This window comes from Oculina patagonica, chromosome 3 (genome assembly GCF_052425735.1).
Source record: "Oculina patagonica isolate OP01 chromosome 3, crgOcupat, whole genome shotgun sequence".
Taxonomy (NCBI): domain Eukaryota; kingdom Metazoa; phylum Cnidaria; class Anthozoa; order Scleractinia; family Oculinidae; genus Oculina; species Oculina patagonica.
The window spans coordinates 7,318,776-7,341,611 of NC_135760.1; the positions used below are offsets into that span (position 1 = coordinate 7,318,776).

At 41.1% G+C, this 22,836-nt stretch overlaps 3 protein-coding genes across 4 annotated transcripts in view; 2 read left to right on the forward strand and 1 right to left on the reverse strand.

Annotated features, from left to right (window-relative positions):
- The window catches only part of LOC144645993 (uncharacterized), a 4,284-nt gene extending 700 nt beyond the window's left edge, over positions 1–3,584 (forward strand). The window contains exon 2 of the mRNA XM_078505507.1: positions 9–3,584. Within this exon, the coding sequence (XP_078361633.1) occupies positions 9–2,764 (2,756 nt within the window). The 3' untranslated portion in view covers positions 2,765–3,584. The remainder of the gene's footprint in view (positions 1–8) is intronic.
- A 3,018-nt stretch (positions 3,585–6,602) lies between these two features.
- LOC144646304 (uncharacterized) lies at positions 6,603–18,273 on the forward strand. Of its 2 annotated transcripts, none has more exons than XM_078505848.1 (11): positions 6,603–6,711; positions 6,821–6,922; positions 8,165–9,421; positions 10,638–10,692; positions 11,271–11,402; positions 12,488–12,577; positions 13,175–13,252; positions 14,030–14,092; positions 15,537–15,607; positions 16,336–16,434; positions 17,249–18,273. In XM_078505848.1, exons 2-11 carry the CDS (start codon positions 6,840–6,842, stop codon positions 17,370–17,372), a joined length of 2,052 nt encoding a protein of 683 aa, XP_078361974.1. In that variant the 5' UTR covers positions 6,603–6,711; positions 6,821–6,839; the 3' UTR covers positions 17,373–18,273. The 2 variants fall into 2 exon arrangements, with proteins under 2 accessions (XP_078361974.1, XP_078361975.1); XM_078505849.1 differs by having other exon boundaries at positions 10,641–10,692.
- Positions 18,274–19,169: 896 nt separating this feature from the next.
- On the reverse strand, positions 19,170–22,059 carry LOC144645611 (uncharacterized). Its single transcript, XM_078505177.1, has 4 exons — positions 21,862–22,059; positions 21,195–21,527; positions 20,152–20,562; positions 19,170–19,530 (listed from the first exon to the last, which is right to left on the reverse strand). Exons 1-4 carry the CDS (start codon positions 22,043–22,045, stop codon positions 19,376–19,378), a joined length of 1,083 nt encoding a protein of 360 aa, XP_078361303.1. The 5' UTR covers positions 22,046–22,059; the 3' UTR covers positions 19,170–19,375.
- Positions 22,060–22,836: the final 777 nt, after the last annotated feature.

A 22,836-nucleotide genomic window follows, 5' to 3' on the forward strand; every position in this document is an offset into this window, starting at 1 on the left:
GATTCCAGTCGGAGTGAAGTGTGCCAGACTGCGTTGTGCAAATACCCACTATATTTCCCACAATCAACAATGCTGCAACGGCCGAGTAATTCCCAAGAGTTCACATTGTGTACCAGTGCCAAAGCTGTGTGGTGGGCTTTCCTTTAACCCACAGAGCCACAAATGCTGTTTTGGTCAAATACTTCCCATCCAAGCTCCTTGTTCCAGGCTGCGTTGTAGAGGAGCCGTCTATGTTTCTCACACTCAAAAATGCTGCAACGGCCGAGTCATTCCCAAGAGTTCACAATGTGTACCAGTGTCAAGTTCTTGTGGTGGGCTTTCCTTTAATCCCCAAAGCCACAAATGCTGTTTTGGACAGATACTTCCCATCCAAGCTCCTTGTTCCAGGTTGCGTTGTAGAGGAGCCGTCTACATTTCTCATACTCAACAATGCTGCAACGGCCGAGTCATTCCCAAGAGTGCTCCATGCAATCCACCTCCGACACCAGCCCAATGTGGTGGCTTTTCCTACAATCGGCAGACCCACAGATGTTGCTTTGGTCAAATAGTGTCCATCCGAGTCCCTTGTACCAGACTACGTTGCGGACGAGCCTACTACGTCCCACAAACCCAACAATGCTGCCGCTATCGTGTCATTCCCAGAGCTGTACCTTGCACTCCATTTCCGACGCCATTCCAGTGTGGTGGGTTTTCTTACAATCCACAGACCCACAGGTGTTGCTTCAATCAAATAGTACCTATCCATGTTCCTTGTACCAGATTGCCTTGTGGACAAGCCTACTACGTTCCTGAAACCCAACAGTGCTGCAACTCTCGAGTCATTCCAAGAACCATACCTTGTGTTCCAAGTATTCCACCCCCGACACCGCTCCGATGTGGTGGCTTCCACTACAATCCGCAGACCCACAGTTGTTGCTTTGGTCAAATAGCGTCCAACCAAGTCCCTTGTACCAGACTACGTTGTGGACGAGCCTACTACGTTCCACAAACCCAACAATGCTGCCGCTATCGTGTCATTCCCAGAGCTGTACCTTGCACACCATTCCCGACTCCGTTCCGATGTGGTGGGTTTTCTTATGATCAACGGACCCACAGGTGTTGCTTCGGTCAAATAGTGCCTATCCATGTTCCTTGTACCAGATTGCCTTGTGGACAAGCCTACTACGTTCCTCACACACAACAGTGCTGCAACTCTCGAGTCATTCCCAAAGCGGTTCCCTGCATTCCAAGTATTCCACCTCCAACCCCTCTCCAGTGTGGTGGCTTTCACTACAATCCACAGACCCACAGATGTTGCTTTGGTCAAATAGTCGCCATTCACGTCCCTTGTACCAGACTACGTTGCGGGCAAGCCTACTACGTTCCACAAACCCAACAATGTTGCCGCTATCGTGTCATTCCCAGAAGTGTACCATGCACACCATTCCTGACTCCTTTCCAGTGTGGTGGGTTTTCTTATGATCAACGGACGCACAGGTGTTGCTTTGGTCAAATAGTGCCTATCAATGTTCCTTGTACCAGACTGCCTTGTGGACAAGCTTACTACGTTCCTCACACACAACAGTGCTGCAACTCACGAGTCATTCCCAAAGCGGTACCCTGCATTCCAAGTATTCCACCTCCGACGCCAATCCAATGTGGTGGCTTTCACTACAATCCACAGACCCACAGATGTTGCTTTGGTCAAATAGTCGTCATTCACGTTCCTTGTACCAGACTCCGTTGCGGGCAAGCCTACTACGTTCCACAAACCCAACAGTGTTGCCGCTATCGCGTCATTCCCAGAGCTGTACCTTGCACTCCATTCCCGACTCCGTTCCAATGTGGAGGGTTTTCTTACAACCCACAGACCCATAGATGTTGCTACAATCAAATAGTTGCCATCCACGTCCCTTGTACCAGACTGCTTTGCGGACAAGCCTACTATGTTCCACAAACCCAACAATGCTGCAACTCTCGAGTTATTCCCAGAGCGGTTCCTTGCATTCCAGCCCCGACGCCGTTCCAGTGTGGTGGCTTAACCTATAATCCACAGACCCACAGATGCTGCTTCAACCAAATTGTACCCCTGCAAGCTCCTTGCACCAGACTGCCTTGTGGACAAGCTTTTTACGTTCCTCATACCCAACAATGTTGCAACAACCGAGTCCTTCCCAAATTGGCGTCTTGCAATCCATTCCCGACGCCGCGTCAGTGTGGTGCATTTTCTTATAATCCACAAACCCACAGATGTTGCTATGGTCAAATAATACCCATCCAAGTTCCTTGTACCAAACTGCGTTGTGGAAGAGCCTTCTACGTTCCTCAAACCCAACAATGCTGCCGCTATCGTGTCATTCCCAGAGCTGTACCTTGCACTCCATTTCCAACACAGTTCCAGTGTGGTGGGTTTTCTTATAATCCACAAACCCACAGTTGCTGCTTTGGTCAAATAGTGCCTGTCCATGTCCGTTGCACCAGACTGCCATGTGCACAAGCGCCACAATTGGCCTATTACGTTCCCCATACTCAACAATGCTGCAACTCCCGAGTCATCCCTAAAACTGTGCCGTGTCACCCTACCACTAACCCTCTGGCCTGTGGCAATAGAGTCATCAATCCCTCGTTCCAGAAGTGTTGTCATGGAACTGTTGTTGCGCCTTTGAGGTCAACTTGTGTGAAGTGTGGTGCTTCATATTTCATTCCATTCGGGTACCGATGCTGCAGTGGCCAAATCCGTCCTTCGTCCTTTCACTGTCCTGTGCCTGGTCCCATAAAAGGGTAAAGACTCTTTTGCGAGTTAATTTTGAAATGTTAACTTTTTGGCAGTAAAAGTAAATTAAACGTAAAATTATATTTTATAAGTAGCCTCTGATGCAAACGTTTGGGTGATTCGCAAACTCGTACTTAGTCCAAAGACCTCTTAGCATGTAATATGGTTCCACCGAAACGGCCTTTCCTCTATTCTACCACTGTAACAAATAGAAGATGAGTACAAGGTCTGATCAAAGATGAAGTAAACAAACTCAATCCCTGTGACTTTTTTTATTAGAAAGTTGTATTTGAGTTTTAGCTTACCTGCAGGCAAGTGAAGCTTTGGTAAAACAGGCTACGAAAGAAGGTTTTTGGAGCTTTAGAATGATCCCAAATGATTAACGTTAACCTAAACTACACCAGTAGCAGTAAATGTTTCAAGTCGGAGCGAATCTTTTCATTCTTCGTTGTTTTAGGCTTAGGAAATAATCTGGGTTAGGGAGCTAAGGGAATAATAGTAGAGGGAGACATTTTTTTTATTTGCATTTGTCACGTTACTTCTGGCGACCTGAGTAAAGTAGAAAAACCAACAGTTAATTTTAAAGTATTATAACTTACGTCTTCAATAGAATCTAAGTCAACTGCAACGGCGGTCTGATAATGGCGTCCACTTTGTATGCAGGTCTAGATAATTCTGTACTGTATGTAGAATATTAATTTTCTGAGTGCAGGCAGGTCTTGTTACGCTAGTAAATGTACTGTAAATATCATCATTACTTCTTTCCGTAACTTGGAAGTAGACTAAATTTTTGGTGAAGTAGGTGCAGTGATTAATAAAGATCTTTGTTGGACCAAGTTGTAGAGTTTTCTTCTGTGCGGATTTCCTATCGATGAAAATGACCCTTAAACAGAACATGTTTCTCTATTTTGGTTATAATGGAACCCTTGTTCTGAATAATGCATTATGGACTAAGCTCCCGCATTATTAGGCAGGGTGACATCCCAGGGCGACAATCTAACAAGACATCGGTCGGAGCGCTCTTGCGATATTTATTGCATAACAAGAATCTTGTACTTTTTGGAGGATTCAGGCAAGATTGATGTCGACTTATACCCCGTTCATACCAAAGCTTAAACATGTTTTAGGTCGCGAGGGACACCTTAGCATGAAAGAATTCACGAGGTGAAATTTTGCTCCTCCTGCATCTTTTAAAACGTTTGATTTCGGTTGTTATGGGAGCGATTTCGCTCAAATGTTACAGGGACCTAAAGAATTGATGAAAAATTATGAATGTCATCTTTTCTTTGGTAGATTGCATTTAACGGTGGTGATATAGCCTCGTAAGTGACAAACTGAGAGAAACATAATTTTGTGGGCAGAGTTTGCGGATCGACTAGAATAGGAGACAGTACGCTGTGATCTTGTTAAACCTAATCAGTCGAAACCACTGACCACTAGTGTGTCATAACAGAAGCGGATTTTTAATTTAAAGTTTGCCGACACGTTACGGGGTTTTAAATCAATGCACAACTTTGATTTTTTTTTTCGTTCTACCTCTTTCTAAAACCGTTTTTTTTTTTTTAATTACGCTTATGTTATGACACGCTATAGTATTCCTAGTTTACCTCTCTGCAGTGACAGGTCATGAAGTTCTATATCCGCGCTGAATTCTCTGCCACAAAATTATTAAAAATGTCCAAACTTTGAGGTTTCCGAAGGTGTCCCGATCAAAGCACGATTTCCAAAGGAGAGATGTAATTATGGTAATTATATTCCACGCTTTAATGGTGAGAACAATCGTTTTCAAAGACACGATTGTTCATGAATATTATTGTGATTACTATGTGTTGCAAAATATTCAAATTTGTATGATCATGAATATTAGCTCATAGACTTTCTACAATCTATATGAAAGTATAAAGCTAAATGCTGTTGTTAAAGTTCTAACATTTTTCTTTGTTACTGAAATCAAAGAAACAGGGTTTTTTTTTCTGAGACCATACGCCACTTTTGAGTAAATATTTTGTTCACAATGCCACAGGGGGTCCTCACATCAGTTAAGAGGATAAATAAGAAATAAAACTTTACCTGCTTTTTTTTTTCTTTTTACGCGTTATGCAAGTTGGTGGTCTGGAGCCGAATAAATTATTCGCGGTCAGCTTGAAAGAGGGATGGAACCGAGAAATCTTCGGAACCGCTCGTATCTCTTAGTTTATGACTTGTCACTATATAGCACTCGTAGCTTGATCGGACGTCGTCCTGAGAATTAATATTTACGAATGTTCCAACCGTCCCACTGGACCCCACACTTTTCTCGATTCTAGACCTCCAACTTGCTAAACCGAGTATAAAAAATTCAAAATGGCCGATGAAACGTAAAAAACGCGACGATAACAAGTAAGAATGATTTTTTATTTTTCCGCATAGCTCATGTGAGGGACCCTGTGCAATGCCACACGCGAACATCAGAGATCAAGCGCACGCGCCTATATTTTTATCCAATCATAAATATCTCGTAAAGTTAGTTGTCGATGTCAGTCGTTGTACTTCGTGCATACGCTTTAAATAAATGCATAATGATGAACCCAAGGTGTCCCCTGCGACCTTAAAACTTGTTTTCTCCAAGATCAGCTGAATTTGGCAACCCGTTCATTCACAAGAGCTTTTTTAATTCTTTACGTTTTGAGAGAGCTGGCGCCACGTATAAATTCCACTTTTTGTTCTGCGTTTTGCATACTCGATATAAACTAACTTATACTGCATAAGTTACCCCGTGGCCTACGTTGAAAGGGTCTGATGAGAGTGCAAATGTGTGCAGTGGTGTTAGGGCTCCAAGGATCCGGTCCCAAAACGCCGGTCTCCAAACCCCCTCTGCCCCCACCTCGCCCCCCCCCCCCCCCCCATTAAAAAACAAATAAACAAATAACAAGCCAACCTTGCAACAAACTAACTAACTAACAAACAAAGGGAAAAAAAGACCCTAGCAGGAAAACGATGCATTCTCGTCCCCAGAGGCCTAGGCTTTTATAGATTGTGCTCCTAAAAGTGGCATATTATGCTACTAGCAGTGCTCAAAATTTTGCCAAATTATGCAAAAATTATGCCAGAATTCCCAAATTATGCTTCTGATTTCCGAAATTATGCTCACAAAATGACGTAGATTCTATACATAGAGGTGCGCAATAACGACACCAAATTATGATGTTTTTTAAATAAACTGTTGTTGTAAATTTATTTGTGTTTATGGCAGTTTATCACGGCCGTCAGCTGTCCAAATTAGCTGCTCGCATCTCTAAACCGTTTGTAAAATGCCTCCAACGACTTAACAATCACAATTGTATAGCTAAAACACGCATTGCAAGAACAAACTACCCAAATTTCATTTATTTCTGTAGAAAGTACACCATATTTACTACATTTTATGAATTTATGCTCCAAAAAGTGCTAAAAATTGCTAATTATGCCGTGGCAGTGCTCGTTTCACAAATTATGCTTTTTAGCTCCAATTATGCCAAAAATTATGCTAGCACAATCTATAAAAGCCTACAGAGGCCGCGATCCTTCTTTGCTGACCAGAAGGATCGCGGCCTCTGGGGACGAAAATGCAAAACGATTCGGCTCCAGGCCCAACATCAAAACAGTCCATCTAATAGGTTTCGCACTCTTTGCACCCTGGCTACTCATTCCCTTATATTCTTACTCTCTGTCTCAAATTTTGTGACAAATTTAATGTCAACCCCGTAGTGGGCTTTGCGCAGTTTTCGTTCCTTGCGCCTGTTCCTTGTATCTACGGAGAAGAGCGCGCCTGCGTCCGTACAACCCCAGAATGCACTGGGAGCTAGTTGCGCGCGAAAATTGATGCAATGTTCGAGACGGGACAAAATGGCGGATGACAGGAAATTCACCTCGTCATTTCCATAACTTTCTCTTCTTTCAAGTGATTATTATCGTTCTGGAGTTAGTTATGAAAGGAGAAAGTGAGTTTCTCTTTGCAGTGCTACAAATTTCAAATGATGTATTTAAAATCTCGATGTTTGTCGCTTAATTTTTCACGATCCGTCGTCATTTCTATTTGTAACCTCACAGGGACAGACGAAGCACAACAATGGCAAAAGGAAGGGTTTCTGCATCCTCTAGAGAATCCGTGCCGTCTAAGATAGCAGTCAGACAGATCAACCAAACTGAGCGGTAGGACTTACCATACAACTATGGCTTTGAATCACAAACATTTCTTGCAAATTCATGCTGATGATTCGTTCTATAAATTCACTTGCAGAGCTTTACCGTGCTCATATTTAGTTTTGCTAATTTATTAAGTTTGTATATGTTCAAGTCCTTAAATTATACGTCAGCGGATGACAGTTACACGCCGATTAAATCTTAAAGGGGGCGAAGAGGGCTAAAGACGTTCTCGTATCCAGTTTGCATTACAAATCTGAAAAAAAGGGACGACTGTGAATGTTGTGTTTATTGGCCTTGAAAAATGTACAATGTCATGAAAATGTTGAGACTTTTACAAAATGCTATACCAGTAATAAACTGTCAATCCTTGTCACTGCAGCAAAATTGCAGTCAAAATGGCTGAAGAGATATTTTCAATAATAAAGTACAGTAGTAGATATATTTTATGGAATTGGAAATATTTGATTTTTTCAAATGAAGAGTCAAATATTCAGAGTGATACAGTTGAATCCCAATAACTCAAATATTCAAGGGAAATCATAAAAGGTTCGGGATATAGCAAGTTCAAGTTATTGAGGGTAAAAGTAGTAAGAAAAGAACCCAGAAGGATATTGCAAAAGTTCGAGTTAGCGGAAGGTTCGAGTTATAAAGAGTTTGAGTTATTGTGATTCAAGTGTACATTTTTTAATCAATCAATCAATCAACCGATGTTCATTTGCCCCATTCATCTCATTTAATAAAATCCTGGATTCACCCCAGGATACCCATGGGGAAAGCCAGTGATTATTATGTGGTGCTACCTATATTCGTTTCGATTATAAGAGACGGATGACCGCCGAGCCTTTTAATTAGGCGAGCATTTTAGTTTGTCCGATAATTGTCTGTGTTATACGGGCAAACAGACGGTTATCGGTCCAGACCAACTATCTTCATAATTCGTCTTGGCAGACGAATTATGAAGATAGTTGGTCTGGACCGATAATCCGTCTGATTGCCCGTATTTATACACAGACGAATTATCGGACAAACTATAAATAGGCTCGCCTAATTAAAATGCAAGTTCGTCCGGACGGATCATCCGTCTCTAGTATAAATGGGGCCATTATGAGCTAGTCATTTTTGTCACTTAATTTTGCTTATATACTTAGGTGCTATCATTTTTCTATAGACATGCAGATTTGTCCTAGAAGTTTGTTGTGAAATAATATCTATCAAAACTGTTACCATTTTTTTTTTTACTTTTTACAGATTGAACGTTATGTCTCAGAAGGTGAATGTCATATTAACCCCTTGTGATCTGATCACTGATATTGACTGTAGTAATTTTACTTCTGAATCAAAAGTGACATCTGAAAACCAGAGATGCCAGTCTCCAGAGAAAGGCGTTAATAATAATTGTGATAGCACGAAAAATGGCAAGGAGACACATTCTCAAAAAACTGCTGATCCAGAGCACAATGGTACTGCTGACGTGACAGGAGAAAATATGCTTGAAAAGGATCTAGGCTCGCCTTTAAGTGGCTTCACACCAGTTAGCTTTTATGGATCAAGAAGCCAAAACACGACTCCTAGGACTAAGTTATTCTCCCCAAATCCTCGCAAGAAATTGCGAGAGGAAAGTGAAGACTTGATGAGTGATAGTTCTTCTGGCATTAAAAGAAAGTTTAAGAAGCAGAGTAATTCAACAGCAGTGAAGAAAAAGCGTAAAACATCAAGCAATGTCAAACAAAGCAAATCTAGTGGCAGAAGAAAGAAATCAATCTCAGCTGTGTGTGAAAATGGTGTTCACGACTATAAAAGTGAATCACTGGTTAATATTGATGAGGATGGTAAAAATGAAGGCAAAACAGAACCCTGCGAGTCAGTGATAAATGATGTTAAAGGAAGCAGAGAAAGCCCCGATGGTAGAACTTGTTTGCCACAGTTAAATGATGACCCGGAAGAAGGAGGGATTGATCTTATTTCTAATAAATCAAGTCCAAGTTTTGTGAAATCTGCAACAAGTGACATTGAATCTGTTTGTTCAGAGGCAAGCCACTGCAGTGGACCAGGCATTATGTTGGAAGGTCTGCTTCTAAGGAAAAATGGCAATGAATACTTCTTCAACTCTGTTGACTGTAGTACTCCAAAAGAACGACTAACACCATCTAGTGAGGACAGTGGCCCTGTAACAAATGGTACGATGATTTCTGACCCACCCCCTGCCAGTCAAAATGAAAGTTTGATGGAGAAGATGACTGTTTGTATAAATCACACTGATGACTCGCAATCAAGTTTTTCATTTTCAATGCCGTCCCCAGACACTAGTGAGAGTGATTTTACACTGAAACTGTCTGATAAGGACACAGAATCAAGCTCATCAAAAAGTTCTCCAGAGCATCAAGCTTCCATTATGAGATACTTTAAAAGTGTACCAGGGCCAAAATGTAAAACTAAGCTGATTGCTAATGGTGGCTCCTCGTCAACACTGCCTTCTGCAGAAAATTCTCCTGAGTCCAAAAACAGGTTGGTTAATACTTCTTTGTTTAAGGTGGCCCTTTATAGTTAAGTCAGAATTAGACATGCCAGTTTTTGGTGTTCAATCATCGCTATATAAATGTTTATGAAATTCTTTTAGTACAAACGTATACTAATTTTACCAGCAAACAAATCTAGGTTATTATGATGTCAAAATTTGTTACAATGACAATGCCATATGAGGTCAAAGAGACCCTATTTTTGAGGCTAATAACTAAAAAACTACTCAGTGAAATCTCTTGCTTTTGATATATTTTCATCTCACCAAGAAAGTGAAAAATTTTGCAAATTTTTAAAAAATTCTGTAGGTAGGTTTCAGAGCTACGTTATTTTATCATAAATTAAGGTGGCTCTGAACTCCACCTACCAAATTTTTTAAAAAATTGTTAGATTGCTTGTTTCGTCCATTAGACACAAATATATGAAAAACAAAAACTTTCACCGTCTAGTTTTCAAGTTATTAGCCACAAACGGTCGAAAATAAGGTATCTTTGACCACTTTTGACATTGTCATGGCAACGATTTTTGACATTAGGGTGACTTCAACTTGCTTATTGGTAAAACCTTTACAAAGTTGCAGGGTTGGAAACTAAATTTGACACCGCCACCGGTGACCCAACCCGCCCGTCAACACTCCCAGCTCCCAAAAAAAAAAATTAGGCCCCCCCCCCCCGAACCTCACGACCCACCCAGACCAAGACTGAACTCCATACCAGACCCGCACCGGAGGAGTGGGGGGGGAGGAGGGAGAGAGTGGAGAGGGGCGCCGGCCGAGCGACGAGAATGTTGGCCGGTGATGAAGTGGGGAGAGAGCGGACCGGGAGTGATCGGTGAGACCGCCCGACGTTCCGCCGGGCGAGCGGGGAGCGTAATTTCCAACCCGAAGTTGTACTAAAAGTTAAACCTCAACATTTATTTATTGGTATAGCTACAATAGAATGCCAAAGACGGGAATATCTAAACCATTACGAGCGACCTAAATGTGGCTCATAATGGATTAGATTATTTGCGTATTGTGATGATCATGTCAATAGTGGTATATACACTGTATACCTACCTGTAGTCGCTGATCACCAAATGTTGGTTATCATTACAACAGGTTGTATGCTTACAAATGCAATATTAAATACACAGTCATACAACTTCATACTGATATAATTCACAAGATTTGTGAGCCATAAAGATGTTATGTTCCATTTATCAGCAGGGTAACTCCTAAAAAGAAGAAAACAGGGAAAAAGCAGGAACAAATGTATTTGGTAAGCTATCTAAGTGTTTTGAGTTAGTAATTCAAAACTCTAATTAGCTATCCGGGCCTGTGGTCCTCTAATACCTGAGCAGTACATTTGTCTCCTCTAGTAAGTCAACACTTTAGTTGTAGAGCGGTTTTCACTTGAGTGTCGAAAGTAATTCGCGTTTGCATTGGTTTTGCATTACTACGCTTTGTGATTGGTTTAAAAACCTCGCGCCACTTTCTCAGCCAATCAGAAGTAAAACCAAAACCAATCATGACCCGCTTGTGCACGTTTTCCTTCGCTTCGTTCCGGCTACATGTATTTGCTTCAAGTTTTGATTGATTTAATAAATTGTCTTTGTTCTTTGTGATTGGCCAGAGTGATTACTTTGGTTTTGGTTTAAAGACACTCAATTGAAAACTGTTCTATTCTTTTCGGATCAACCGTTTTACAAGTAGGTTGGCTGGATTTTTTCTTGTTCTTTTGAGATTACTGCTATTGGCCAAAGAGATGTCGACCAGTTACGGTTTTCCCTTCCATTCGAGATTTTTACTGTAACATTATATTTTACCCCCATTTTACTTTGTTTTGTTTGTTGTTAGGATTTGGGCCAGAAAGACTTTGGTCATGTAACATGCCCCACCTGTGGTATGGTGTATACCAGAGCTCAGCCAGATGATGAAGCTGCTCATATCAGACACCACAAGAGTTTTGTTAGTGGACTGAGATTTCCTGTAAGTTGTTACACTGTTACTCAGTGTTCAAGGTTGAGATGAAATATAACTCACTGTTTCCCATGGGACTATTGGCCGTTCCGAGGTTGCGCAGGAGACTGGGGCGAGTTTCAAATCTTAAGTAATCGATAATCTGACACTACCACACGAAAGATCACGGTGAGATTGGTCATTTGACCAAGTTTGATGAGATGCAGAAACGAAGTTGGACCTGAAACATGGTAAAATCCAACAAACGCCAATGAGCCAGCGCCCCCAAAACCATATAAACTCATAATCTGACACTACCACATGAAAGATCACGGTGAGATTGGTCATTTGACCAAGTTTGATGCTTTCAAAATGAACAGAAACGAAGTTATGGACCTTGAAACATGGTTAAAAATCCATACAAACGTCTCTAATTGTAAGCCAGAGTCCCCCAAAACCATATAAACTCTTAAAAGTTTTATCAATTTTGTGACAGCTGTAAAATCCTGCCAAAGACCCTTTATTTGAAAGAAACTAAGATGAAAAACACTATGTTTGCCCATTTTTAAGAGTATCACAAACATCATAAAAAAATTAAGAGTTTATATGGTTTTGGGGGAAGCTGTCTCAAAATAAGAGACGTTTGTATGGATTTTTAACCATGTTTCAAGACCCATAACTTCGTCTCTGTTCATCCTAAAAGTGTCAAACTTGGTCAAATGACCAATCTCACCAAGTTCTTTTATGTGATGGAGTCAGATTATCGATTACTTAAAATTAAAACCTCGCCCCAGTCCCCTGCGCAACCTCGGAACGGCCAATGGTTAAGTTCAAAAAGTAACGTTTTACATGTAGTAACATTTTCCTATCGTAAACTTTCAGGTCTCGCTACTTTTGGATAGCTAAAATGTGTACCATTTGTAAGAAATGATCCATTAAGATAAGACCATGACTTTCTTAGATGCTTTCTATGAATGGAGTACTAGGTTAAAAACAAATTTAACCTGAAAACCAATTTGATCTGCATGTGTAGTATTTTGAAGAGTGTCACATCCCTGTGTGTTTTTGTCCAATTAAAAAGATTAGGGGAGGATTTGGAGGGTTTGTTTTGCCAGGGCTGGAAGAATGAGTGCGTTGTCAAAGACTATCATGACGGCAGAGTGATTATGGTCAGCCCTGATGATCATCCTCTTCACCTAAAAAAGGTTTAATTTAATATAACTGTAGTCTCCTTTTGTGTCCGTGCAGTGTAAAGTAAAGTCAGCATTATTGAGCCTAGTGGCCCATCAGGCCAGTTTCCATAGTATGAAGTGACTATGAGTATTTCTACTCCCTCCTGGATAGGATGCTAGTACATCACAGGATTACCCTCCGGCATTATTTTGCACAGTAACATTAATACACCTGGGTAAGGAAAGGCACTGTGAGAGTTAAGTGTTTTGCCCAAGAACACAACGCAGTGCCCCAGCCAGGGCTTAAACCTGGACTACTTGATCCCGAGTCCAACATACTTACCATAAGGCCACCGCACCTCCCACTTACGTAAAGTGTACGTAGTGCATTATTTTTTATCCAAAACTAGAAATTACTATTATAGTGGTGAAAAGCATAGCTTTGAATGATGTATTCAAAAGTTAGAACATGTACAGACTTTGGCATTACAGCCACATAACAACTGCTGTTGAGCAATTTATTACATAAATAAATTATTAGTCAGGGTTTTCAGCTTGGGTATGGGCAGAACAATTGTTTTAACCTCATTTTCGAAAGTAATACTTGTGATTTTTTTGCACTCATTTTAGATAGAAGAAGTTCGCAAGGTGGTTGATAGTGAGTTAGGCTTTGTTGCAGATGTACCTTACAGAAGATCTGGAGCTAAGGTTCGTACATGTACTTGTAGTTGATTACTTATTCAATGTTTTCATGACATCTCTAGGACAAAGGACTCAATTCTTACACCTTGTTATAAAATATTGTAAAGGAAAATTCAATGTAGAAGGGGCCTACATGTAGCATGTGTTTCTCCAATGTCCCGAAGCCATTTTAGGGCTAAGAACTGTTTTTTCGAAATATCAAATTCTATCAAAATTAATAGTAGTGTAGTTTAGGGGCAAAAACTTAACATTATTTTCAGCCCTTGACATTTTTATAAAATAATGAAAGGTTTAATGAAAGGTTTATGTTCAATGTGGGTGCACATTCTGCAATCAATATGGCTTGGGTTCCAAAATGGATTCTGGAGGTTGGAGAAATGCACACCAGGCTTGGCCATTTTCAGGCTCAGTTGACATTCAAACATTTAATTGTCAACAGCAGACAAACCTGCATAGTTTCTATGACAGTTACTGAATGTGACCACTGCATATACATCTGTAGGTGACTGTAGGCAGTTCTCCGCTCTCCACTGTACGCAGTTCTTGTCCATAGCCTTTGCCTGCATGGTCCCAAGATTTGTCCTTGGGGATGGGTAAGGGCTAGGGCACTCCAGTCCCTTAAGCATAGACTGTTTTAACTTTTTCTTGGGCTTTCCTCGTTTCCTCAACTTCTGCTATTTTAAACTGTCATACCATGAGGCAAAGCTGTGTCACCAAATGATACTATTAAGGTATCCCAAGTTGTTATTGCACCAATCTTTAAGGTTTTTATCTTGTTTTCAGACATTTCTTTTTATAACCACGAAAAAAGTTGTTGGATGCTCTGTGGCAGTTCAAATAGACCAGGTATGTTGGTTTCATGTAGCTTGAAGTGTCTGTCATCGTCTCGCCCAGGGTTGAGAAGCAAGATGACCAACATTTCATGCTAATCCAAGTGAACATCAAACTGAACTCCTAAGACAAACAAAAGGCAGGGATGTAGCTAAGATTTCCAAAAGGTGAAATTTTCTCGATCATAGGCGGAAAATTTGGGTCACATTAAAAGAAAGATCATAACCAGACACAGTCTTTTAGCCCGAAAAATCAAGTCCTTGGGTGGTTATTTCTTCTGCCTTCCACCTATTATTTACATCCCTGTAGATGTCCTTTGTCAAACCCACCTGTGTATCCGGCATTTAAAGCCTCATAAAGTCTTTCATGCATAATTCAACATTACTCAACAAATTGTCCAATGTTTCCTTATATTTTTGTGCCCTCAAAACTCAGATACAAAAATCCTTCCAAAAAGGCCTCCCAAGTACAAGCCCATGGGCTTTATTTAGTTATAGCTCTCAAAGAAAGATATACCGTAAAAACCCGCCGATAAACCACTCCTTTTTTCCAAAAATCTTTGCTCGAAATCGAGGGTGCGGCTTATCTGCGGGAACATTTGGAAAAGGTGCCGTAAATTTTCGTGAACTGACAATAATTTATGGAAAATTATGTAAATTAAAATTACACAAAACTACAAGAGAGTACTGGTCATTGCTTTTGCAAGTTTGACAGCTCTTATACTGTTTGCAGTGTCGACAAATAATATTGATACTCCACAAGCGAGAAAATACCACGAGTATTCACGTGTTAGATAGCCTACTGTTTCTTCCCCATTTAGCACTTTGATGGCAAATTTGTCAAACTGATTACGAAACTCTCTTCAGGCAACAAGTTTATCTCCAATAGATGGCTCCCAAATCTCTTTAATTTGTCGATATGATAGCCATAAAACCTGAACGCCTCCATCTTGTTTTGCTTTACGTTCTCGCCCTAGTCCCATATTTCGCGTCCGTTCAAATGCCTGGTTACTAAGCTACGAATGTTCGGCAAACGCAAGTTTTTGTTGACACAAAAATGAAAACTGTGTTGAATGAAGAAATACCTGTCAACAAATGCCAGGAAAAGATCAACCATAATATGTCAAAGCTGGCTTTCATTATATTAAAGAACTCAAATTGTGGGTAAGACTGAAGTATTTTCTGTTTCAATGTTCATTGAGTTTACGTTGATCAAGAAGACTTTCTAAAGACTCGACTTTGGATTTTCTTTGATTTACTTTCAAAAAACGTTTTTCCAAAATTGAGTTGTTAAACTCAGGGTGCGGCTTATCTGCCGGTGTTTACGGTAACTTGATCCTTGTTATAAACCTGTATGTTGTAGGGCTTGGGTTTATACATGGGGAAGCTAATGTCAATAATTTTAGGGGATGTTTGAAAGAACTTAATCTATATTTCAATATATATTTTTTATTATTCAGGGGTATCCTGTTTTACCGTCACCTGGAGAATCGTCAACCCCAGAAAAACAGATCGCAGCCTGGTGTTGCAGGTACAGGCACTAAGTTTTCTGTTAGCATTGTTGTTAGAAGTCTCACCATCATTATGCATTATACAGTCAATAATATTCAAAGCATCTATATGTATGATACTTTTCCAAAATGGCATTAGGACAAGATGAGGTGATGAAAATTTTAGTTGTAAAGTTGGTCATTGGTGATGTCATACTTGTTACAAAGGTGACAGATGAGAAAACATTTTTTTTTCTATTTTATTGTATTATTTTATTTTAAAAATAAAGTAAAATAAAAGTAATTCCAGTTGTTACCATGAAATAAAGTTGGAAATGTTGCCTTGCTAGCTCCAGAATATAGGATGTGAGTTTTGCGCTTACTATCCTCACTGTTATGAGTTCCTGATGTTTGTAATTTTAATAGTGTTCTTTAAGATCAGGTCATGGTTCTAGGATTTGTTGTGGCCTTTTGTCTAACTCCTTTCAACTGACAAAGTTAAGTCGGGGGAATAAGTGCCAGTTTTAGCAATCTTCGTTGAAGCACTTGAAGAATTTCCTTATTTTTTTATCCAATCAAAACCTAGAGCGAGCGCTCACGAGTACGCCGAAAGCTGTCGCGTGTATAAATACGTCATGTTGCTTAGCAACTTCTGGAACGAACACCGCGGGCTCAGTCACTACTCGGAGAAGTGATGTCACCATCAACTATCACTTGTTCCCCCGACTGAGTTGTATTGTACAGTAACATTGTTTATTTTTCTTTCAAGTACAACCCCTCAGTCAGCTCAGTGTGGCATCAGCCGGATCTGGGTTCACAGTCAGTACAGAAGGAAAAAAGTCGCAACTCGATTGCTGGATTGTGTCAGGTAATAACTTGAAAATACCGGTAATGCTTGACTAGCCACAGTCTGCACCTTCTTTTCTCCTTTCACCCATGTTCTCGTTTTGTTCTCCTCGAGAAAGACGTTTGTGATTAAAGATTCCGAGTGACACGAGCCCCAGATTGTAGTCGTGTTATTATCAAGTGTAGATCAAGTAACAACCAATCAGAGACACTGTGTAGTGCTTCGTCATCATACGTCATTTTCGGTGCCTCAACCAAAAGCAAGTGCTTTCTTCAAAGAGAAATGTTTTTAGCATTGATTAGTTTGGAGCTTAGGTGGTTTTTTTGGGGGGGGGGGTTTTTTTTATATATATATAATTATTGTGTACTCCATGCTGCACTGGCTCTTTAAGAAAAACTGTCTGATTGATAGGGGAAAATTATATTCCAGATCTAATACCCCGCTTATTCACATTTCATGTTTCATAGGGTATCTTCTTCGCAGCACTTTACTTGCTTCAGCCTCCTAGTACTATTGGGTAAAGTCCCTTCCATTCTTAGGGATTGGAGAAGCCAGACCGGACTCTTAAATTTCGGTATCTGTAGCATGAACTAAGTGCCTAGGCACATTGCTACACCCCCTGGATGGGGTGCTAGTCCTTCGCAGGGTTACCCCCCAGCATTAAATTCATTGGGACCGATTTATACACCTGGGCTGGAGAGAGGCACTATAAGAGTAAATTGTCTTGCCCAAGAACACAACACAGTGACCCTGCACCGACCCCCTGCACCTGGACTCTAAATCCCGGTAATCTCGGTAATCTGTGTTGAATCTATTTTTTCTCTTTTTTTCCTAGGATGAACTTCATTTATGGCTGCATTATTCCCAGAGAACTTGTAGCGTTTTCGGATCCTACACCAGATGGCAAGCGACTTGCTAAGAGTTACGCTGGAACCTCACAATTCCTTGTTTTTAGATAGTTTGGGCGGGTTCCCTTAGAAATCCCAGTTGCTTCCAGCTTAAAAATGTTTTCTGAATACATTGTTCATTGTATTGCTGTGTAAAGGGATAAATAGTCAGGCCCCTTGTTTAAAATGTGGATAGCGCTATCCACCGGATGAATCACTATCCAGTGGATAGCGTATTTTTTTTTTTGTCAGCACGTATCCGCTGGATAGTGGTTTATCCGATGGATAGCGCTATCAAGTGTTTGAACAACAGGGCCCAGAGGAACAACTGTGGTTTTCGGCAAATCTTCGTAGGAGCACCCGAAAGGTTTCCGAGTGATATACTCCAATTAGAATATTGCGCGAACATTCGCTCGGTTCCGAAGTTTGTTACGTCAGACCGTTGACGCAAAGGCAACGTCCACTCGTCTCCTCGTCTACAGAGCGGTCAAACGCTAAAAACTCAACGTCACTTCCGCTTTCCGCTTTTAAGAGTTTGCAGCGTAAAATTCAAGAAGTTTGTAAGAAAACGTTGCACGACAGCTAAGAACCAAAATTTGAGGCGGGTGCATAATAATTATTAAAGTAATGACTTAATTTTGGGCTTCAAATCAAAGAGTTTCAAATTTTAGATATTTGCAACTTGTGCGACAGTTTTGGCGGGAAATGCACAGGCGCTGCGCGTCTGACCTTTGTGTAGGTTACGTTTTGTTGCTTAGCAACGTCACCGACGAAAACTGCGGGCTCAGACTATTCTTGGACAAAGACACTTTTTACAGACTGTTCAGTAAATTAAAGAAATTGCTTTTCACGGCATTAAATATTTTTGGCCACTTGTCCACTGCGGCGTAAATAACTTTTGTGTGTATTGCTTCGTTTCCCAAGTATTTTTGTAATGTTAAAATGAAGTAATAAACTATATTTTTTGAGTACAGACAGGATTTTGTTTTGAACTTTTTTGCTCTGGCCAGGGTGTTCAAAGGAAGCCGGATAATGTTATAACCACCAGCCTCATTTTACGGGTTGATGCTTCACATAGGGTTAACTTCATTGCCCCTCTCCCCCTTGGACAGAATATGTCCAAGAAAAATTGCTATTATAACTATGATGAATGCTATCCAAGGGAAAAATTGCTTTTCAGTGGATAGCGTAGTACCTTATTGTTACTTATTTTCGCGGGACTTTTTTTCGCGATAAAAATCGCGAGACCCGCGAAAAGGCCGCGAAATCGACGCGACTTTTACCCTCATTGACACGCGATCTGACACTCCTAGCTCTGCTTTGACAAGTCACTGTAGCTGCTTGATTTAGTGTAGGAACAGTGGAATTATCAGTTGTGCAGACCGGAGCGACAGACGCGTCGGGCCATCGCGATTAGTCCCGCGAAAACCCGCGATAGTCCCGGAAAATAAGTAAAATAAGGTATGTTTTCTTAACACTTATCCTGGGAATAGCTTGGTATTTATCCGGTGAATAGCGATGCGTCCTTAAAACAACTGAACTTGGAGAATTCCGCATGGAAGTATGCGTGTTCAAGTAGTCTGAAGTGTCAGCCGTGTTCTCGGCCTAACCCCTGGAGGAGAGGCGCGGGCGAGAAGGACCTTTTCACCCGCACCCCTCCTCCCGGCGTCAGGCCGAGAACACGGCTGACACTTCAGACTACTGTTCCCGGTGTTTTGCAAGTGACTAATAAGGTTAACATTTCTTAAAGGGAAGTTAGGTCAATTTTTTTTATGAAATTTTGATGATAGTTAAGGGTGGGGGGGGGGGGGGGAAGGGTAGAACTGAAACCACTCTCAATTTCTATGGACCAACGAACTACGCAACAGACACTCGTCTTCTGTTTAATTTTGACAGAGTTTACACTTGACACTTCCCAATTCTTACTCGTTACTGTAAGGTTAACATTTGCCACTGTCATTTCCTATTCATTAAATTACTGTTAATTTCGTTCAAAGTCATTTTGTGACTGTACTTAATGTGTAATACACCTTTTTTATCAAATCAGGAATCGGGTTTCCACGGCACAATTTAACTCAAAGAATGACACAGTGACGACAAGGGAAACACGTGACAGGGACCCCTTCTTCCACCTCCTCCAAGCCCCCCTCTGTTATGTACCTCGTGTGAGATTTTTCTGGGCCTATCAACGGAGTGCGGTCTTGATAATCGCCATCCACAACTTCTCTTCCTGAAGAAAGGATAAATAATTATATAGAATTAAAAGGTGAAGGCCCTGTTTAGTATGGAGAAAAGTTGACCCTGGCAGGATGGTAACCCTCCGTACCGAGCCCGGGCGAGAGAGCTTTTCATACATTTCTTTATAAATAGCTGCGAACCCGGTTATAAGAGAAATCGCAAAGTTGGGGGGGGGGGGGGGGCAGGGTGGCCCGAGGTGGAGGGTCACTCGCCGTAAGATAGGCTGACCCTGGGTTGCGAGTCAACTTTTTCCCATGTAAACACTTGCGCTCTCTGTGACAGAGCATGCGTGAAATCGGGAGGGCCAATTTGTGGCCCAGTTAAAAGGGACAACTTTTCTCATATAAACGCTCCTTAAAAGATGGCTCGGGGGAGAGGGTAACCCCCCTACCAGGGACAACTATCCTCCATATAAACAGGCCCATAGATGACTGACGACAAAACTCTTTAATAACGAGTACTACAGTACAGTCGAACTCCTATTAAACGGCTATCTGTATAGAAAATGTGCATGAAACAAGCAGTGAGATGAATTTATATGTTGACATCAGGTGGGAGAAAGTAAATTGACCTACAAGAACACAGTTTGATTATGTAGTTTCTTACTACGTACCTTCTACGACCTCGTCCCACATCCAGTAGTCCTTCACGTCCATTCGACCTGACGGGCTAGCGCTGCCCATGAAATCCCTCCGCTGTACTGAGACAACTCGCTTGTTTGGCACCATGAGGTAACCCGTGGTATTTCCCGTAGCGTCTGACATCTGTGCGTTGACTGCGAGACACTCGGCACCCTCGGGTGACAGCCTCCTGATTAGTGCCTTTGTCAGATCATCACAAAAGCCCTCGGTTGAATTCTCGTTTTCTTGCGCGGATGGTAGTATCGGTGGTTGATCGATGTTCATTTCTTCTGTACTGTTTGTGTGGACAGCTTCCAGGTTTTGAACATCGACATTATCATTATTTTCGGACTGGAAAGCATTGGAGGACTCGGTGATGCTGGTTTCCTTTGATGACAGCGAATCTGAAAATGGATTAGCTGTTTTTTAGCCTGGGTTTATATCAGGAGCCATAATCAGTTATGACTGCGATGCCTGATTTGATAGATATTTGAAAAATAGCAAATTGAAGTGTATTCGGGATTTCAAGTGACGGGGACGATCAAAGGATTTGTTTGGGGTTTGAATTTTCGATTCCGGGATTTTTTGGGGTAAGAAAATTTGGCAAGCATTTTTTGGGTGGCTTGATTAAAGTAAGGATTTTTGAGGGTATTAAAAACAATCTTAAGATTCGTGGTAGTGCCTTGGTTGCGTAGTTCTGAACTCAAGCGTTCAATTTCTAATGTTTTTTTTTTTTGTTTGGGGGGTAAATTTTTGGTCCAGCGATTTTCTTGGGTTTTGTTGGAAGCCCTAGGGGTTTTTTTGGGGCCGGGGTCTTGAATTTTGCCCCCATTCGATCATCTCCGTCACTTGAAATCCCGAGTATCCCCCTGGGCTAATTCTCTCACAGCTGAAAGATGTTTTGTATTTCCAGTTGTTACAATTATGGTCAATTCCAATCACGCAACGCCAAATTTATCGTGATCTTAGGTCTGAATTTTCTTAACTCGAGCCCAGTGCGGGGTTTTATGAATAACGGAGGGAGAGACAAACATACCATTTGAAACGCTTTCCGCAGTTTCCCCCATGTTCCACTCACAAAGGATTGTGGGTGATCCACTCTCATCCGGGTCCACAACTGCCCTTGTGTGCCAAACATTAGGCGAATCAGCATCGAAGCTTTCGTCTTCCCAAACAGCGTTTCCGTTTACCTCAACAGCAGCTTTTTCACCATTTTGAAAACCTGCCACATTCTCGTTGGACCCGCCCACGCCGTAAGTAAAGGAATGGAAACAATAAATGGGACTTCGCTTCGGGCTGCTGCGGTCCTGAGTTCCGGCGCTTACATTTAAGGTTGTGATTGTGCCCGACGGTGTCTCGAACTCATGACCTTGTCATAAAATATGAAATGAAATGAATGATGAAATAAAAATTTTTTTAGAGTGTCAAAGCCTTGTAGCCTAGAATGTACCGATACTAATAAGGGGACACAACTAAAAAATAAATAATTCTAATAGTTATGCTAGTAAAATAAATGCAAGAGCAATTAACTCTTCGTTATTTAGTTGCCGCAGCTCGCCGGCTGAGACTTCGGAAGCGTTCGGATATTTCCGACGCTTTCCCGAGAAAGCCTTCGGTATCATTAGTCGTTGTTTCAGCTAAACTTGTCTCCCTGCATTGCTTTATAAAAAAGTTAATTTGTACCGGTCAGATATAGTACATACCTTTTATCTTCCCACTCGCCTTCGTCGCACTTTCAAACAATTCATTCTCGTTTTCATCTCTGTTTCGAACGTCTTGTTTTATTTGCTGGCCAGTTATAGACAATTCGTTTGGCGGCCTTTCCGCAACGGCGGATAAACACTCAAACGAAGGCGAAGCCATAGGGGAAACATATATATTGGTCATTTCAGCTCTCGCCGTCGTTTTAAGTGAATTAAATCGATTCAAGCAGCTCTCGTCGACTCCGTATTCCCGATACGGGTATGTTATTTTGTAGCCGTGTGCTCCTTGTCAAGGTTTTAAGCTGCAAGTGAAAACCGACACAATAACCTCAAGGTTTTCAACACACAGCAAATTGTGCTTGGATTTTTATTTGCTTTTGTTTTTACAATCTGCACGTGAATAGTTGCGATTTTTAGAAAAGCAAAAACATTGGTCTTATTGAAAGGTGACAAACATGCACTGATACTCTTGTTTTCTACCATTTTCCCCTCCGAATGAGAATTTTTGAAGACCATACGATACGGTTAACAATTCACAATTGGCGTGCGCTGCACAAAATAGCCGAGATCACACAATATTGCTCACAGGAATTGCGAGAGGTGTCCGCTTTTTGCAATGGTGTGATGTTAACGTTTTTGAATAAATGTGAATGACTTCCAAAATGTCGGCATTAATTTGCCATTCAAATTAATGGCGAGCGGACTTTATGCTAAAGAAAAAAAACATAAACTCGGCTGGAAACGACATGATTCTTTTTAAGGTTCTTTTTTTCAGCATTTTTCGTTTTTGGGGAATTTCTTTATGTGTAATTGGATTGGCAGTTATTTTTCACTGGAAAAGACCTGTACCAGTAGTTGAAATAGTCAAATCCCTGGAACATTGCCCTGGTTAGCCTGCATAAAAGGTGTAGAGGAAAACAAGAAAATAGGAAAAAGAAGGACAATGGCAAATCTACTACTACCCCATTCACACAT

Excerpts from the sequence above, each read along its gene's own strand:
- LOC144646304 (XM_078505848.1), top strand. The coding sequence starts at position 6,840 with ATGGCAAAAGGAAGGGTTTCTGCATCCTCTAGAGAATCCGTGCCGTCT. Across the intron at positions 9,422-10,637 it reads TCTCCTGAGTCCAAAAACAG|CAGGGTAACTCCTAAAAAGA; the intron begins GTTGGTTAATAC and ends TCCATTTATCAG. Across the intron at positions 10,693-11,270 it reads AGCAGGAACAAATGTATTTG|GATTTGGGCCAGAAAGACTT; the intron begins GTAAGCTATCTA and ends GTTTGTTGTTAG.
- LOC144645611 (XM_078505177.1), bottom strand. The coding sequence starts at position 22,045 with ATGACCAATATATATGTTTCCCCTATGGCTTCGCCTTCGTTTGAGTGT. Across the intron at positions 21,528-21,861 it reads GGCGAGTGGGAAGATAAAAG|GTCATGAGTTCGAGACACCG; the intron begins GTATGTACTATA and ends TTTTATGACAAG. Across the intron at positions 20,563-21,194 it reads TGCGGAAAGCGTTTCAAATG|ATTCGCTGTCATCAAAGGAA; the intron begins GTATGTTTGTCT and ends ATCCATTTTCAG.